The following is a 17,770-nucleotide window of genomic DNA, read 5'->3' on the forward strand; positions in this document are numbered from 1 at the left end:
GAAATTCTTTGATTTCTATAATGATGAAACTCCATAAGACCAGATTACTTTTAGTGTGATACACACATCAAAAAGTTTTGCACCACCTCAGTTCTGGAACTTTTACAGAAAATTGGAAGAGAGATCAACATTAACATCATTTCTGCCCTTTTTATTGCTCACGAAAACCAAACATTGCATGTTGTACCACCATACTGTGAGACCTTCACAGGTGGTGGTCCAGACTGCTGTACACAGCAGTACCTCCAATACCCAGTAGCACATCCTCTTGCACTGATGCATGCCTGTATTCGTTGTGGCATATTATCCATAAGTTCATCAAGGCACTGTTGGTCCAGATTGTCCCACTTCTCATCAGCAATTCGGCGTAGATCCCTCAGAGTGGTTGGTGCATCACATTGTCCATAAACAGCCCTTTTCAATCTATCCCAGCCATGTTCGATAGGGTTCGTGACTGGAGAACATGCTGGCCACTCTAGTCAAGCAATGTCCTCATCCTGAAGGAAGTCATTATCAGTTGGATGTTGGCATTCACACAACGTACAGCTGTTATGACGCCTTTCATGACTACCAGCGGCGTACGTCGGCCCCACATAATGCCAACTCAAAACAGCAAGGGAAACTCCACCTTGCTGTACTGGCTGGACAGCGTGTCTAAGGCATTCAGCCTGACTTGGTTGCCTCCAAACATGTCTCCGATGATTGTCTGGTTGAAGGCATATGCGATACTCGTCGGTGAAGAGAACGAGCAGTCCATTCAGCATGTTGTTGGTCTCATCTGTACAGTACTGCATGGTGTCGTGGTTGCAAAGATGGACCTTGCCTTGGATTTCTGGAGTGAAGTTGCGCATCATGCAGCCTATTGTGCACAGTCTGAGTCGCAACACAATGTCCTATGGCTGCATGAAAAGCATTATTCAACATAGTGGCATTACTGTCAGGGTTTCCACGAGCCATAATCTGTAGGTAGCGGCCATCCACTGCAGTAGTAGCCCTTGGGTGGCTTGAGCGAGGCATGTCATCAACAGTTCCAGTCTCTCCACATCTCCTCCGTGTCCAAACAACATTGCATTGGTTTACTCCGAGATGCCTGGATACTTCCCTTGTTGAGAGCCCTTCCTGGCACAAAGTAACAATACCGACACGATCGAACTGTGGTACTGACTGTCTAGGCATGGTTGAACTACAGGGAACACGAGCCATTTATCTCCTTCCTGGTGGAATGGCTGGAAATGATCGGTTGTCCAACACCTTTCGCCTAATAGGCGTTGTTCATGCATGGTTGTTTGCATCTATGGGCGGGCTTAGTGATGTCTCTGAACAGTCAAAGGAACTGTGTCTGTGATACAATATCCACAGTCAACGTCTATCTTCTGGAGTTCTGAGAACCAGGATGATGCAAAACTTTTTTTTTTTTTTTAGGTGCATAATTGTTGAAGGTACAAGATGTACTACTACTACTACTACTACTGCTGCTGCTGCTGCTGCTGCAACTACTACTACTACACAAAAGTTATTCTGACACTGTTTTCTATGCATAAGCTCTATTTTTATACTGATCTGGTGATTATAATGTGTTTTCATCATTTTTAGTCTTAAAGCATGCATTTGAGCGTGCCCAATTCATTCCTATTTTGTAGATCACATTATTTTGTGTAGTGGTCTGTCTGTGCTACTTTCTGCCCTATGTTCCATGTGATTCTGGAGGCTCCATTTGATCAATGAAGACTGTTTAGTCTGCCTGAATCCCACCCATGTGAACTTTGTTATCTTTAAAATAACAGATGACAGGTGATTTAAGTCCGGCAGCAGAAAGATGCAAATGGAGCATTAGAAAGATGCAAATGGAAACAAAAAAATGAGCAAATAAAATGATGGTAAAAAAGTTGTGAATATCACACACTTATGAAATAAAAGATATTACTCACCTTGTCCCGGCCCATTAGTGTACGAGCACAATGCTAGTTAGTTCCGCAGCGACCCATTATCTGACAACTTTGCGAAATTTTAAGTCTTATTTATGTGCCTACTAACCATTCATTCAATGCCTCAATTGCATACTGAATTGTTATCTTCATTCCTATCAATATTTGTATTCCACCCATGACTTTCACTATCATTTTGACAGGGCAATAAATAAGGTGAAAAGAAGGACAAGATAAAAGGGGTTGTGAACACGAAAACACAAAATGTCAAATTTAGACAGTTGGATTCAGTCAAAACAGTTCTGCCCCAGAAATGGAATGCAAGACACCACCTTCACCAACCCAATGCTACGAGTGTTTTCATTTCCTTATGAGCTTCTTAAGGAATACTAGTTACAAAAGCTATACACATCCAATCCATGCTTGCTAAGAAAATATGAGGAAAGGAATTAAATAACTCGTCATTTGAGGGACGAGACATTCAATTCAAACGGGTATTCGTTTTCTTATTTGCCGACCTTCACCAGTATTTCATGTTTGCTTCTTGATTTTATCACAAGAACTACTGAATATTATCTATCATCTAATCTTGATGTTTCTCAAAACTTCACCATCATGCAGAAATGATATGTAGAATAAGTGTATCAAAATGCATCTGTAACACCCCAACTTACATGCTTCGGCAACAAATTGTGGACTTTAAGTTACCTCATATCATATGAATCATACTGTGTGCTTGTAAAATATTCCAATGTTCTTTCCTGTTTTAAACTTACGAATTCACATATTTCAATATGATATCACTCATGTCTGTGTACAAGAAACTTATAACTACTATCTCCGAATCACTGACATTTCTAGAGTTACTAATATTGTTACAAACTTCAACAAGGAAATAAGTTTTATAGTCTTTGTACAGCAATCTAATTCTATGTATGTTCTTAACAATACTAAATTTACATTAAGGGCTAATACCAAAAAGAACAACTACATATTAAGATATTTCACAGCAATTTATATTACAGGTTTTTTTGAGTGGAACACACAGCAAATTAGTAAATTAAATATGTAAAATTTATTCACATCTTTATCTTTTAATGAAAACAATCATTTATACCATACAATTAAATATAATTGTTTTAACAGAAACTGTGAAATATGTATACAATTAAGCTGACAACAAATTGGAATAAAACTGCACTGTAAATTCCAACTGACAAACTGTATTGGTGATAGAACAATACCCATACTACTTTCACATATAGTAGTCTCAAAAATCATGTGTATCTGGGCTGGTGTTTATCAAAGTGACAAATAGTACCAAGGGCGTTTCTTTATGCACTCATGCACACCAGTGTTGGCAACACCTGACAAGCACCCATGCACCGCTTCACCTGGTGAGTGTAGATGGTGCTAACACTGTCACAGAGGGGGGAGGAGTGTTTACTACACTTTCGGTGCACACTGTACATACACCAGAATTACAATCACAAACAAATGTTCAAGTTGTGTATCACAAAACCTCTCCTCCCAAAGTCCAGGCAGGAACTGCATCATTTCACAGACTTTAATCGGACGGTCGCTTCTCACTATGCTTCTTGGTGAACTCTTCAGCATTTTTCACAAACTTTTTACGGTCTTTGAGATACTCTTCAGCCAGGTCAGCACGAAGTGGATGTTCAGGTTCTGGGTCATTCACAAGTGCTACCAACGCCTGGATCACTAACAACAACAAAATGAGAGTTTCACAATCAGCATTTCATCTAAGATATTTTTAATAAACATTCGGTATTTCAAATACATACATGTATTTACAAATGTCTGCTTGTGTCTGTGTATGTGCGGATGGATATGTGTGTGTGTGCGCGCGCGCGAGTGTATACCTGTCCTTTTTCCCCCTACGGTAAGTCTTTCCACTCCCGGAATTGGAATGACTCCTTACCCTCTCCCCTAAAACCCACATCCTTTCGTCTTTCCCTCTTTCCTGATGAAGCAACTGTTTGTTGCAAAAGCTTGAATTTTGTGTGTATGTTTGTGTGTCTATCGACCTGCCAGCGCTTTTGTTTGGTAAGTCTCATCATCTTTGTTTTTAGATATAAATACATACATAAGATATCTTCAAAAGTAAATGGGGCACCACCTCTCATCCCTTTTCTTATTATTGTAAATTGTAATTTAGATCAACACTTTACAATTACATACAGAAGTACAACACAAAGCGAATAATACTCTTGAATCTGTAGTGAACTGTTTCAAATTTTCAATTTATCCATCTTTAATACCTGACAAAATTCTAAAAAGAATAAATTCAAGAGAACTCTGAATACAATTTAATCGCCACATAATTTATCTTTCTTCTTTCATTTTTACTTAGTAATAGTCAACACATAGTGCGATGCTTTATGTAACAAAGCTCAACCATGCATATTAATAGTACATTTATGTGGAGTTTTAACACAGTATTCACTTACAATAATGAAGAGGGAGAAAAAAAAATGAAATCAAATAAATATCAGATACTACATCCAAGTTCTTTTGTAACTACTGATAACTATCAGCATACGCTCTGCATTTAGGAAGTACTTCCTTTTATTTTATGAAATCTGTGTTTACATAATTGGTATTAGCACGATGAAACAATTAGGATAAAGTGATTACATACTTTCAACTTTGTACGCTATGATGGTACCAGCCAATGTCCACAAAATCAGCTACCAAATACTCATGAAAATGTATTTCAATGGTTAATTAATTGGCTTATGTAGAATATTTTTAGTAAGTGAAGGCTCAATATCTCAGTAAAATAAAATGAAGCCCATGACTTGAGAAACCAAAAGAAGCTTCATTAATTAAAACATCTGGGCTAAAAGGCCGTGGTCAAACAGTAGAAATTCTTCCTCCTGACGTTTTGTTGCCAACTGCGGGCAACATCTTCCAAGGCAACTAAATGACTTGCCTATTTTTCTACACAAAATTTTTACTCAGGTACAAATATTACATAATCTGACTAATTTGATTTATATATTCAGAAGCAGAAGGTGTTTATAGAGGAACAAAAAATATAATGAGCTTGAACATATATTTGTCTGAACAAAACATTATAATCACAACTGTTAATTTCTTGACAAATCTGTAAGTGTCTTTGTGTTTTCCCTTATAGAAAGGACATGTGACATGAGGCTGTAAGACCTGACTTTGTAAACCCTAGAATGTACTCACAAATGAATCTGACATACAGTAATCACTCTAAACATATTCAGGGTCAGCAAGAAGTATCGACATTCTTGAAAGCACTAACTTACCTTATAATGGCTGTAAAATGCAGGAGCAAAGAGGGGAAGGGGGCATGTGAGATACTTTGTCACTATTTCAAATGGTTCCCAAAAAAACTTTTTTTAAATTAAAATTTTATTGTGTGTTTTTTTGCGATATAAACTCTTTAATACTTTCATCAATGTCTATTTGTACCTCTTGTTCTATCACCAAAATAGCTACATTTGTTAATCTTAACATGGACATTGCAGTATTTAAATAATTTTGGATCTGTTTCAACCCAGAGAAACTTCTCTGACAACTTATCACTCACGGCAATTGTGTGGAATATTCACAGCATTATAATTATATTAGTTTACCCTTCTTCAACTTTGGCCTCAAAATGAACATTAATAAACCCAGTAAGACAGAATCAATAACTTCTTACAGTCTACAGGCTTTCATAGATACAAAAGCTTGTAGGTGCACACACTCACTCTTCTCTGTCAACATCCTGAGAAGCTCGGTCGAGGTTGCATTTCTCATCATCATGCCCAGCATTAGTGCAGGTATTTTAGGTCCAATTCCATAGTTGGTGGACCCTATCCCGAATTTCACCAGTTACTCTATCTAATGCAGAAAACATTTCTCATTTTAAATAATTTTCATTCAAAAAGTCGGCAGCTCTACTTGCATCACCAGAAATGTGGTGACTCCTAATTCATCTTGGAGGGCCAATAAAGATTCCAAGTTCCTCACACAAGCTCTTAGCTTAACTTAAAACCTTGACTGTGGATTCCTTTCATTCCTTTTCCAATATAATCTGTAACGTGCTTATTTTCTGAGCACAAGACCTCTGTTTGCAAATAACGACATAGATACTCTGCAAGCCACAGTATGGTGCATGATGGAGGGTACCATGAACCAATACTAGTCATTTTTCTTCCTGTTCTTCTCTAGCATTGTCAAAATTTCCTTGTAATGATTTCGTGTCATGTTTACTGTATCACCTACTGTGCGCCAATGTGACCTGAATCCTCTTCAAACACATGCCTGTAGCAGCAATCAGAAACTCCCACCAATATGTGACCACAGAAAAAAAAATTACATTTAACAATGTTCCAATGTGATGATGAAATCACCTCTACCGAAGCTGCATGCCAGAAACTAGATTCAATGAGTGGTTTGAGCAGGGCACAAATTCTGTATTATGACTGATACATTTTACTCATTGCTGCACATCTGCCTGTCTTCTGGCCACTGCAGCAGCATCTCATAAGCTTCCCTCTACAGTTCATAATGGGAAGTCCATTGGAACTGCACTTACACGCTAAAGCCATCAGCTGTTTTGTTTTTTACTTCACCAATTCCAAAAAGTTGTCTCTATCCACGCTGGTGCCACTTTTCCTGTGGCCAAGTAATGCCGAATTTTGTTAGTTTTGTTACTATATCAAGCATAATAGTTAGTCAGTTAGTTGGAATTCCATGCAATTTTTAAATTTCTTTTGCCACTACTTTTTGCTCCTTTTTATCAATAGTATGTTGTCCTTGAAGACTTGCTTCCAGTTCCATCCATTCGCTAACATTCTGGCTGTGGGTAGCACTTTATTTATGGTTGGTGATATTGGGGTTCAACATTTTACAACAGCTATGTAGTTCTGCAAATGAATGTATTTTATGGACAACATGAGCCCACAGTAATACTGAATTTCAATGTTAGAAATGTGATTCAGTGTCACTTGAACCCAAATAACATGCCAAAAACAATGGGCTCAGTAGCCCACTTTTGCATGTTATGTTGACAAGTTTTTAAATCAACATGTTTATATCATTTACTTTATGAAAATATAAAATTGACTATGGATAAAATTTTAAAAGGTGTGAAATTTGAAGAGAATCACTTACCAATAATCTATCCTTCCATGGTGCATGTATAGACGAAAGTTGAGAAGTAAACGAAACAATTTTTTTACTGTAACAGAATGGGTCTTATGGTGGCCAGTATATGAATTAACAAATCTGTCTGTACTAAAGGCATTGCCTCTACCTACTCGAAACTCATAATACTAACAATTTCATCAGTAACTGTTGTGTGTGACAACAGACCAAAACCTTTTAGCACTTTGGGTTGAAGATGAACTTTAGGGCTGATGTAACCATAGTTTACAGCAAACTTGTTTAGGTCAAATCTTGCAACTATATTTGGAACCACTTTCACTTGTCCTGTTGCCTTGAAATTCTGCCTAAGTGCCTGGGTGGACTTAAGCTGGGGGCTTGCATGCCTAGTGTGAACCACTCAGAACAGTGAGTGAAGTGTTTCGCATGGATCACTACATCTTTTTGAGCACTATTTGCATTCTGTGCAGTTCAACTGTGTTTTCCAGCACTAGCATGACCGGAACTATCGTACCTGAGAGGGCTGACACAAAGCAAGCAAAATTGTGTGTGTCAGCTGCACAGACAGGATGGATAGCTCATGGAATGAAGAGGAGTCAGAGCTCCACCCACAGGAGACCAACATGCATTCCTTTAGGCCAGGCCAGAGCATCAGAGCAAATCCACAAAACATGAGCTGAACAACCCACGATGTAGCCCAACTACAGAAGATTCGACAGAAGGATTGTGTTCGTGGATGATTAAACACACACACACAATTCCACGGAGACAATGACAAATGCCAACCAACCAACGCAAACATCGACCAATCACAACCCATGGAAGTCCAAGACAACCAACCAGAGACCGGACAACTATGTCAAACTGGTGTTCGCAAGAAAAACAAAAAATGGAACCAATTCTTGGAAATGCTATCTGCCAGTAAGAAAATCAATAAATAGCAAAAGCAAATTTGAACTGTTTCAAACGGAAGATACAAACACTGCAGAAACTCAACCATAACTGTCCACTTCAGCCCCTAATAGCCATTTTTAATAAAAGCCAACACTCCACCAAAAATTATTGAAACGGGAAAATACACTGAACTTAATGCCATACTCAATCAGAAATGCTGGACCTGTGAGTGCAATATGTAAAAGTGACCAAATTAAATGCCACTTTCACTCCCTAGACAAAGAGTTGCAATCCAATTCTTTCAAGAGAGAAAGATGCCGTTATATGCCCATTAACCGCAAACATATAGAGGATGTTAATTCATTATCAAATGGATACTTGAAGTTCTGGAAGAGGAATTTCATGAAGAACTGAAGATACTTAAATTCAATGTCACATGTTTCCACCAATTCAAGAGATGAGACCTACAAAAAAAAAAGTAGTTCATTCATCAACCTACGTACTGTGTCATACTTCCCAAAGGACCTCAAAATGATGCAATATATGATATAAATACATGTTTACTAAAAGAATAAAAGTAGGAAGATTACAAGACAATGGGTGGGTCTGCATTTTCAAACAGCATTTTATTGTACAACGCCAACTAGGTGTGTCAAATGTAGAGACAATCACCATTCTAAGAACTGAAAGCATCGTCACAATGAACCACATAATTGTGTACATTGCAATCAGGACACCCTGCTTCCTTGACAGGATGTGATGAGTATCAGAAAGCTATCAAATCATAACAGCTAAACACAACCACCCCAGCCCACAGAAACAATATTCCAAAAAGCAGTCTTCCCACCAGTGCGAACACTGGAAATCACAATTCAAACCAAGACCAAACCCGGCAATGAAAAAATCTCAGTGACATTATAACACAAAAAAAGGAATGAAATGACAAAACCAAAAATCTGAACAATACCTGGTGCTAACAGAAATTATGAAAGTTGTCTCCAACATAGGATCTACTGTCTCCTCCTTTAAAAGATGCAACATCATAGCCAAAATTAAGGACATAGCAAGACAGTTCAAAAAATTCAACTGACCTTCTCCCAAAAAAATCTAGTTTTGATATATATAATGACAATCTTTCACAATGAGTAATGGACATACGTCTGTACTGAAAAAAGCAAGTCACATTTTGCATATACAATGCAAATGGCATCAAGAATAATAAACCAGAAGTCACAGATTTCATTGAATGCCGCAGAGTTGGTGCTATGTTCATATTAGGCAATCCAGCGATTCAAAATTAGAAACATGACTGGCTACAGCACTGGCAGACCTTACAGGAGAGGAGGAGATATCACAATATTTTTGCAGTCCTCATTCAAACGCAACTATGAAACCATCTTGCAGCCAATGTCCCTATAAGCAACAGCAGTAACTACAGAAATATCGGATGGGAAAATTTTGTTGACATCCACATACTTACAACCAGGGATTGATCTAGAAGACGACGGAGGGGTATCTGTTGAGAGGCCAGACAAACGTGTGGTTCCTGAAGAGGGGCAGCAGCCTTTTCAGTAGTTGCAAGGGCAACAGTCTGGATGATTGACTGATCTGGCCTTGTAACAATAACCAAAACGGCCTTGCTGTGCTGGTACTGCGAACGGCTGAAAGCAAGGGGAAACTACGGCCGTAATTTTTCCCGAGGGCATGCAGCGTTACTGTATGATTAAATGATGATGGCGTCCTCTTGGGTAAAATATTCCGGAGGTAAAATAGTCCCCCATTCGGATCTCCGGGCGGGGACTACTCAAGAGGATGTCGTTATCAGGAGAAAGAAAACTGGCGTTCTACGGATCGGAGCGTGGAATGTCAGATCCCTTAATCGGGCAGGTAGGTTAGAAAATTTAAAAAGGGAAATGGATAGGTTAAAGTTAGATATTTTGGGAATTAGTGAAGTTCGGTGGCAGGAGGAACAAGACTTCTGGTCAGGTGACTACAGGGTTATAAACACAAAATCAAATAGGGGTAATGCAGGAGTAGGTTTAATAATGAATAGGAAAATAGGAATTCGGGTAAGCTACTACAAACAGCATAGTGAACGCATTATTGTGGCCAAGATAGATACGAAGCCCACACCTACTACAGTAGTACAAGTTTATATGCCAACTAGCTCTGCAGATGACGAAGAAATTGAAGAAATGTATGATGAAATAAAAGAAATTATTCAGATAGTGAAGGGAGACGAAAATTTAATAGTCATGGGTGACTGGAATTCGAGTGTAGGAAAAGGGAGAGAAGGAAACTTAATAGGTGAATATGGATTGGGGCTAAGAAATGAAAGAGGAAGCCGCCTGATAGAATTTTGCACAGAGCACAACTTAATCATAGCTAACAACACTTGGTTTAAGAATCATGATAGAAGGTTGTATACATGGAAGAACCCTGGAGATACTAAAAGGTATCAGACAGATTATATAATGGCAAGATAGAGATTTAGGAACCAGGTTTTAAATTGTAAGACATTTCCAGGGGCAGATGTGGACTCTGACCACAATCTATTGGTTATGACCTGTAGATTAAAACTGAAAAAAGGTGGGAATTTAAGGAGATGGGACCTGGATAAACTGAAAGAACCAGAGGTTGTACAGAGTTTCAGGGAGAGCATAAGGGAACAATTGAAAGGAATGGGGGAAAGAAATACAGTAGAAGAAGAATGGGTAGCTCTGAGGGATGAAGTAGTGAAGGCAGCAGACGATCAAGTAGGTAAAAAGAAGAGGGTTAGTAGAAATCCTTGGGTAACAGAAGAAATATTGAATTTAATTGATGAAAGGAGAAAATATAAAATTGCATTAAATGAAGCAGGCAAAAAGGAATACAAACGTCTCAAAAATGAGATCGACAGGAAGTGCAAAATGGCTAAGCAGGGATGGCTAGAGGACAAATGTAAGGATGTAGAGGCTTGTCTCACTAGGGGTAAGATAGATACTGACTACAGGAAAATTAAAGAGACCTTTGGAGAGAAGAGAACCACATGTATGAACATCAAGAGCTCAGATGGAAACCCAGTTCTAAGCAAAGAAGGGAAAGCAGAAAGGTGGAAGGAGTATATAGAGGGTCTATACAAGGGTGATGCACTTGAGGACAATATTATGGAAATGGAAGAGGATGTAGATGAACATGAAATGGGAGATACGATACTGCGTGAAGAGTTTGACAGAGCACTGAAGGACCTGAGTCGAAACAAGGCCCCCGGAGTAGACAACATTCCATTGGAACTACTGACGGCCTTGGGAGAGCCAGTCCTGACAAAACTCTACCATCTGGTGAGCAAGATGTATGAAACAGGCGAAATACCCTCAGATTCAAGAAGAATATAATAATTCCAATCCCAAAGAAAGCAGGTGTTGACAGATGTGAAAATTACCGAACAATCAGTTTAATAAGCCACAGCTGCAAAGTGCTAACACGAATTCTTTACAGACGAATGGAAAAACTAGTAGAAGCTGACCTCGGGGAAGATCAGTTTGGATTCCGTACAAATACTGGAACACGTGAGGCAATACTGACCTTACGACTTATCTTAGAAGAAAGATTAAGGAAAGGCAGACCTACGTTTCTAGCATTTGTAGACTTAGAGAAAGCTTTTGACAATGTTGACTGGAATACTCTCTTTCAAATTCTAAAGGTGGCAGGGGTAAAATACAGGGAGCGAAAGGCTATTTACAACTTGTACAGAAACCAGATGGCAGTTATAAGAGTTGAGAGACATGAAAGGGAAGCAGTGGTTGGGAAGGGAGTAAGACAGGGTTGTAGCCTCTCCCCGATGTTATTCAATCTCTATATTGAGCAAGCAGTAAAGGAAACAAAAGAAAAATTTGGAGTAGGTATTAAAATCCATGGAGAAGAAATAAAAACTTTGAGGTTCGCCGATGACATTGTAATTCTGTCAGAGACAGCAAAGGACTTGGAAGAGCAGTTTAACGGAATGGATGGTGTCTTGAAGGGAGGATATAAGATGAACATCAACAAAAGCAAAACGAGGATAATGGAATGTAGTCGAGTTAAGTCGGGTGATGCTGAGGGTGTTAGATTAGGAAATGAGACACTTAAAGTAGTAAAGGAGTTTTGCTATTTGGGGAGCAAAATAACTGATGATGGACGAAGTAGAGAGGATATAAAATGTAGACTGGCAATGGCAAGGAAAAAGTTTCTGAAGAAGAGAAATTTGTTAACATCGAGTATAGATTTAAGTGTCAGGAAGTTATTTCTGAAAGTATTTGTATGGAGTGTAGCCATGTATGGAAGTGAAACATGGACGGTAAATAGTTTGGACAAGAAGAGAATAGAAGCTTTTGAAATGTGGTGCTACAGAAGAATGCTGAAGATTAGATGGGTAGATCACATAACTAATGAGGAAGTATTGAATAGGATTGGGGAGAAGAGAAGTTTGTGGCACAACTTGACCAGAAGAAGGGATCGGTTGGTAGGACATGTTCTGAGGCATCAATTTAGTATTTGAGGGCAGCGTGGAGGGTAAAAATCATATGGGGAGACCAAGAGATGAATACACTAAGCAGATTCAGAAGGATGTAGGTTGCAGTAGGTACTGGGAGATGAAGAAGCTTGCACAGGATAGAGTAGCATGGAGAGCTGCATCAAACCAGTCTCAGGACTGAAGACCACAACAACAACAACAAACAACGAGATTTAAGTTAAGTGTGAAGCACATAATGTGGAATTCAGATCAAGAGAACACAAGAGGAAGACAACTTTATGACCTTGAGGAATGGCACAAAGCAACAGAATAAAATATTTTTATTCACCTTTTAGTATTTTTCCATTCAACTGGTTTCGTCATAGTTTACAATGGTATCAAGTTTTATACAATAATCAATTATTTATACAGAAAACAACACAGAGAATAACTAGCTTATTTAAGAACAAAAAGATTTTCTGTATCACTAACAATTAATTTCTAGGAATTCTTCAATTGAATAGAATTCAACGTACTTTAGCTAGCTCATAATTTAGTAATGCTGCATGAGCTAAGTATGGTAGTTTATTGAAAAATTTTACACTCAAGTATCTATAATTATGGGACCAATGGCCTTGCTGTACTGGCAACACCGGTTCTCGTCAGATCACTGAAGTTAAGTGCTATCGGTCTTCGTTAGCATTCGAATGGGTCACTGTCCAGGTCCGCCGAGTTCTGTTGGTGAGCGGGAGTGCACTCAGTCCTTGTAAGACCAATTGAGGAGCTATTTGATTGAGAAGTAGCAACGCCGGTCACGGAAACTGACCATGGCCAGGAGAGCAATCAGCTGACCACTTGCCCCTCCGTATCTGCATCCGGTGATGCAGAAGGACTGAGTATGACACAGTGGATGATTGGTACCATTGGGCCTTCAAGGCTTGTTTGGATGGTGTTATTCATAATTATGGATCATAGCAAGTCTTGAGAATGGCAAATCCACACATCTTCTAATGTTGAATTTTTCCAGTTTTTCTCTGGTATATATCAAACATTCATATACAGAGTTGTCCTAAAATATAAGTCAAAAATGTAAAGGCAGGTAGAGGGGACCTAAATAAGCAGATTTCATATGGAAGTGTGTGTGTGTGTGTGTGTGTGTGTGTGTGTGTGTGTGTGTGTGTGTGAATGACACATTACAGTGCTAGCTTGTACAGTAGTGATGGGACTCTCATATACTAGGCTTTTCATATGACTCCACAAGAACAAAACCACATAGGTTAAATGGGGAGAATGCAGTGGCTATGTATCTGGACCGCCCTGTCCTGTCCACTGCTGGCCGTAGACAGTGTCCAGGTGATTCCTGACATTATGAATGAAGTGACCTGAGGCTCCATTGTGCTGGAATCCCATTCATCTATGGACACATAGAGGAACATTGCCCAGAAATTCGGGTACGGCCTCCTGTTGGAAGATGATGTATGCATGGCCAGTTAAACGACTAGGTAGAATGTACAATCCTATTAAGTTATCATGTACAATGCCTGCCAAAACACTGATGGCAAACCTTTCTTGGTGGGCATGTGCTACTGTGCCCACATCGGCTACCATGAGCCCACAGGTAAGAATTATGGATGTTCAACATATTCGACTGCGTAAAGATAGTGTTATCAGGAAATAAAACACCCGCAGAGAAGGTTTCATTGGCTTCAGTCTGCTCTAGGTACCAACAAGCAAAGTTGAGAGAGACATGGAAGATAATCATCATCAGGGGTCATTGCTCGCACACTCTACATTTCTTTTTGGAATTTAAAATGTACTAATTTGCACTGCACTTTGCATTTTTCATTTTGGATGTGTAAAGTTTTCTAATATTTATGCAATTTTCCTTGTCCCAGTCACTTTTATGAGACTTATCTTTTAGAATTAATAGTAGTATCTTGTAATTAGATAGATAAAAAATCTATCTCACCAATCAACGGCATAAGAAAAAACAAAAAAGTTTTACATATGCGAGCTTTCAGAGCCAGTGGCATCTTCTCCGAACAGAAGAGTCAAAGGGGAAGGCTGAGAGGTGACAGAAAAGGGGTAGAGTTCAGAAAAAGTCACCCAGAACCCCATCCAGTAACTCTCCCGACATGTGGTTATGGGTGACTTTTTTGAACTCTACCCCTTTCCCTGAACCTCTCCAGTCGTTTTCCTTCACCACTCTTTCTTCCCCTTCAACCCTTCTGCTAGGAGGATGAGCCACTGGCTCCAAAGCTCCAAAAGCTTAAATATGTAAAACCTTTTTTTAAGAGTGTTCTCCTCCTGCTGCTTGGGGACTAGATTTTTATCTATCCAATTACATGATATTGCCTAAAATTCATTATTTTCTTTGTTATAGTACTATCCTGAGTTTGTTAAATTTTGAGTGAAGCATTTATTGGTATGATACTGCTTATATGCGATTTCAGTACCATATCTTTTCTGTTATGCACTTAATCTCAGTCAGGAAATTGGAAAAAAAAATTTGTCAATACTTTTGTTGTCATCCACTCTATGAGACCAATCCATTTTCTTTAACTGGTTTATATATTGTAGACATTGGCTTCTCCTAGTAGTCTATGTAACTTCTCTTCATCCAGTACTGACAGCTGAATTTTCAATTTGAAGCCATAGCACTGCATGATCTGACATTAATTCTATTAAAATCACATTCTAGAGAGTCCCTGTGTTTATTAATAATGATGTTATCAGCACACAAATTCATCTGGTGGGCATTTCACTGGGACATCAATATTTCGGTGATTTAAAAAGGGATTAGAAGAACCAACATATACACACATCATACAGAACCACAGACCAGGTGTGTTGGACACAGTAATCGCCAAGAACATCTGCCCATACCTCAGCTTAAGTGTCAGCAATGATTTGGCATCAGATCACAACCCAGTTCTCAGCTGAATTTCATTTCACAAGTAATAGATCCACCAATCCAGGCTAATACAGGGAAAAAAGATGGATGTGGGTTTTTTCAACAGTAGCTAAATAATAGTATTAGACCAGCAGAAAAAGTCACCACAACAGAACTTACTGACCAAACAACTGAGACAATCATCAAAAATCAAAAGAGAAGACAGGCAAGCTTCAACAATAACTTGAGAAGCCATACTACGAAGCATTTCTGCCTGCATACCTGCACTCCTAGACCTTCAATACTTATACATAAAAAAACAGGGCCAGGACATAATGGCAATGATTTTGTAACACAACTTGCAGTACAGAAATAAAGCAGTTGTCATGAGAGCCCTGAACTGTGGGAATATCGAATGTCAACCTTACAGCTACAGGCGTGAGATGAATGGCAACTTATTCACACCATTCAAAACACAAGACAACCAAAAAGGGTTCTACAGGACAATAATCGATTCATATTTGATCCCCTGGAAAAGGTTGTATTATATGCCACAATGTTTAAAGAACAAAACATTATCAATCCAAGTGATTTCCAAAATGACCAAACTGAGGACAACAGAACAGTGGAATCAGGCAGGCTAATACACAATGCCAGAAGATCAGACCAGCTAGAACTGACCATACCACAAGAGCTGAAGCAAATCATCAAGAACTTCAATACCAACTCAGCACCTGGAGCTGACGGCATAACTAACAACTATGTTAAACATCAGCCACGGAAGCCACTAGTATTGTTAACCAGAATTTACAATAGCTGTTTAATTAATGAACATTATCCCTACAAATGGAGAACAGCAAATGTAGTGCCAATTCTTGGGGGAGCTACAGGCTAATAAGCCCACTATCAACATTGGGAATAATCCTTGAGAGACTATTACTGGCACGAATCTGACCATCACTATTAGACAATATCATACGACCCAAACAATTTGAATATCAACAGAAACTTTCATCAGAGATATAACTACTCCGCAAATCTGAATACCGAGCTGATAATATGAATATCTCAAAGTTCATAGCTGCTGTATTCCTTGATATAGAAAAAGTGTTTAATAGAATGTGGACAGACAAACTACTCACAAAACTGAAAGACAATACAGACCTGCTGGAGTGCTGAATAAAAATCAGGCAGCTTTTTAATGGATATAAGGTTGTATGTACAAATCAATGGAAAAAATTGTACAGCAAGACATAAACCAAAGGTATTCCACAAGGCTCGGTAGTTTCACCGTTCTGTTCATGACATATGTGAATGACTTCCCAAAACTACAGAATATGCTACCAGCACAGTTTGCAGTTGACACAGGACTCTCATCTGCCAGTGGACAACTCATCAGTCATAAAAAGACTTCATCATCAATTAAACATTCTTCAACTCTGGACAGCTAATAAGAAAATCAGAATTAACCCCCTGACAACCAGTACTAGCAGGAAACTGGTAATCAAACAAAAAGTAGACTAGATATCTTGATGTCACACTTGACAAAAAGCTGACGTACAGTAAAATGAGACAAGCTAATAAAAACAATTCATGGACTTTATCCCATGCTTAGAGGCACAGACATGCTTATCAAGATGAAACTCAGAATCTATCCAAGCACCTACAACTAATTCAAAACACGTGTCTTCGCATAATACTCAAACCCAAAGATGGACAAGAATACAAATCCTGCACAATGAATGGAACATTTGGATGATACACCACTACTCACAACCTACCAGACAAAATCGATGCAATGAGGCCTGATACTAGGCAAATCGAAGACGTCACCAAAACAGAACCACAAATCTGGAACAAAATATAAATACCCCTTATGCATTAACAGTGATCTCTCAATAAATGAAAGCTAGGCACCATAATAAATAAAAAGGTATGAAGGGCCACGCTACACCGCCAACTAAATTCAATTTCCTGACAACGAAATTAGATACTGTCCTTATATAATTGTTTTCTTTTAGATAATTTATCACTTGCATTGCAATATCAGCTTCATCTACCTGAATCTACGATGAGGATTGTGTTAGCTGTAACTTACGTCATCAATCTAGTGGGTCTGGTTAACTGTCAAGATAAACAATGGAAAATCCAGGATTGACTGTAACAATATTTTCAGAAGTGAAGTTACTCGCCATATAGCAGAGATGCTGAGTCGCAGATAGGCACAACAAAAAGTCTCTCAGAAATAAAGCTTTCAGTCATTAAGGTCTTTGTCAACAACAGACAATGTGGCGACTAAGTGGGGGTGAGGAGGAGGCTGGAGGCAGGGAGGATGAGAGAGGGCATGGCAGGGGTGGCAGACAGTGAAGTGCTCCAGGTTAGACAGAGGGCAGGGAAGAGGTGGGGAGGGGGAAGGGTGTAAGTAGCGGAAAAGGAGAG

The 17,770-nt window shown here is 38.9% G+C and overlaps 1 protein-coding gene across 3 annotated transcripts in view; it reads right to left on the bottom strand.

Moving 5' to 3' along the window:
• Positions 1 to 2,977: 2,977 nt before the first annotated feature.
• LOC124544697 (ubiquitin-conjugating enzyme E2 L3) overlaps positions 2,978 to 17,770 on the bottom strand; it is a 31,305-nt gene continuing 16,512 nt past the window's right edge. For 2 of the 3 annotated variants that reach the window (XM_047123336.1, XM_047123337.1), the window contains exon 4: positions 2,978 to 3,647. In XM_047123336.1, coding sequence (XP_046979292.1) covers positions 3,493 to 3,647 — 155 coding nt within the window. In that variant the 3' untranslated portion in view covers positions 2,978 to 3,492. The remainder of the gene's footprint in view (positions 3,648 to 17,770) is intronic. The other variant, XR_006967557.1, reaches the window with a different exon arrangement.

Source organism: Schistocerca americana, chromosome 8, assembly GCF_021461395.2.
Source record: "Schistocerca americana isolate TAMUIC-IGC-003095 chromosome 8, iqSchAmer2.1, whole genome shotgun sequence".
NCBI lineage: Eukaryota > Metazoa > Arthropoda > Insecta > Orthoptera > Acrididae > Schistocerca > Schistocerca americana.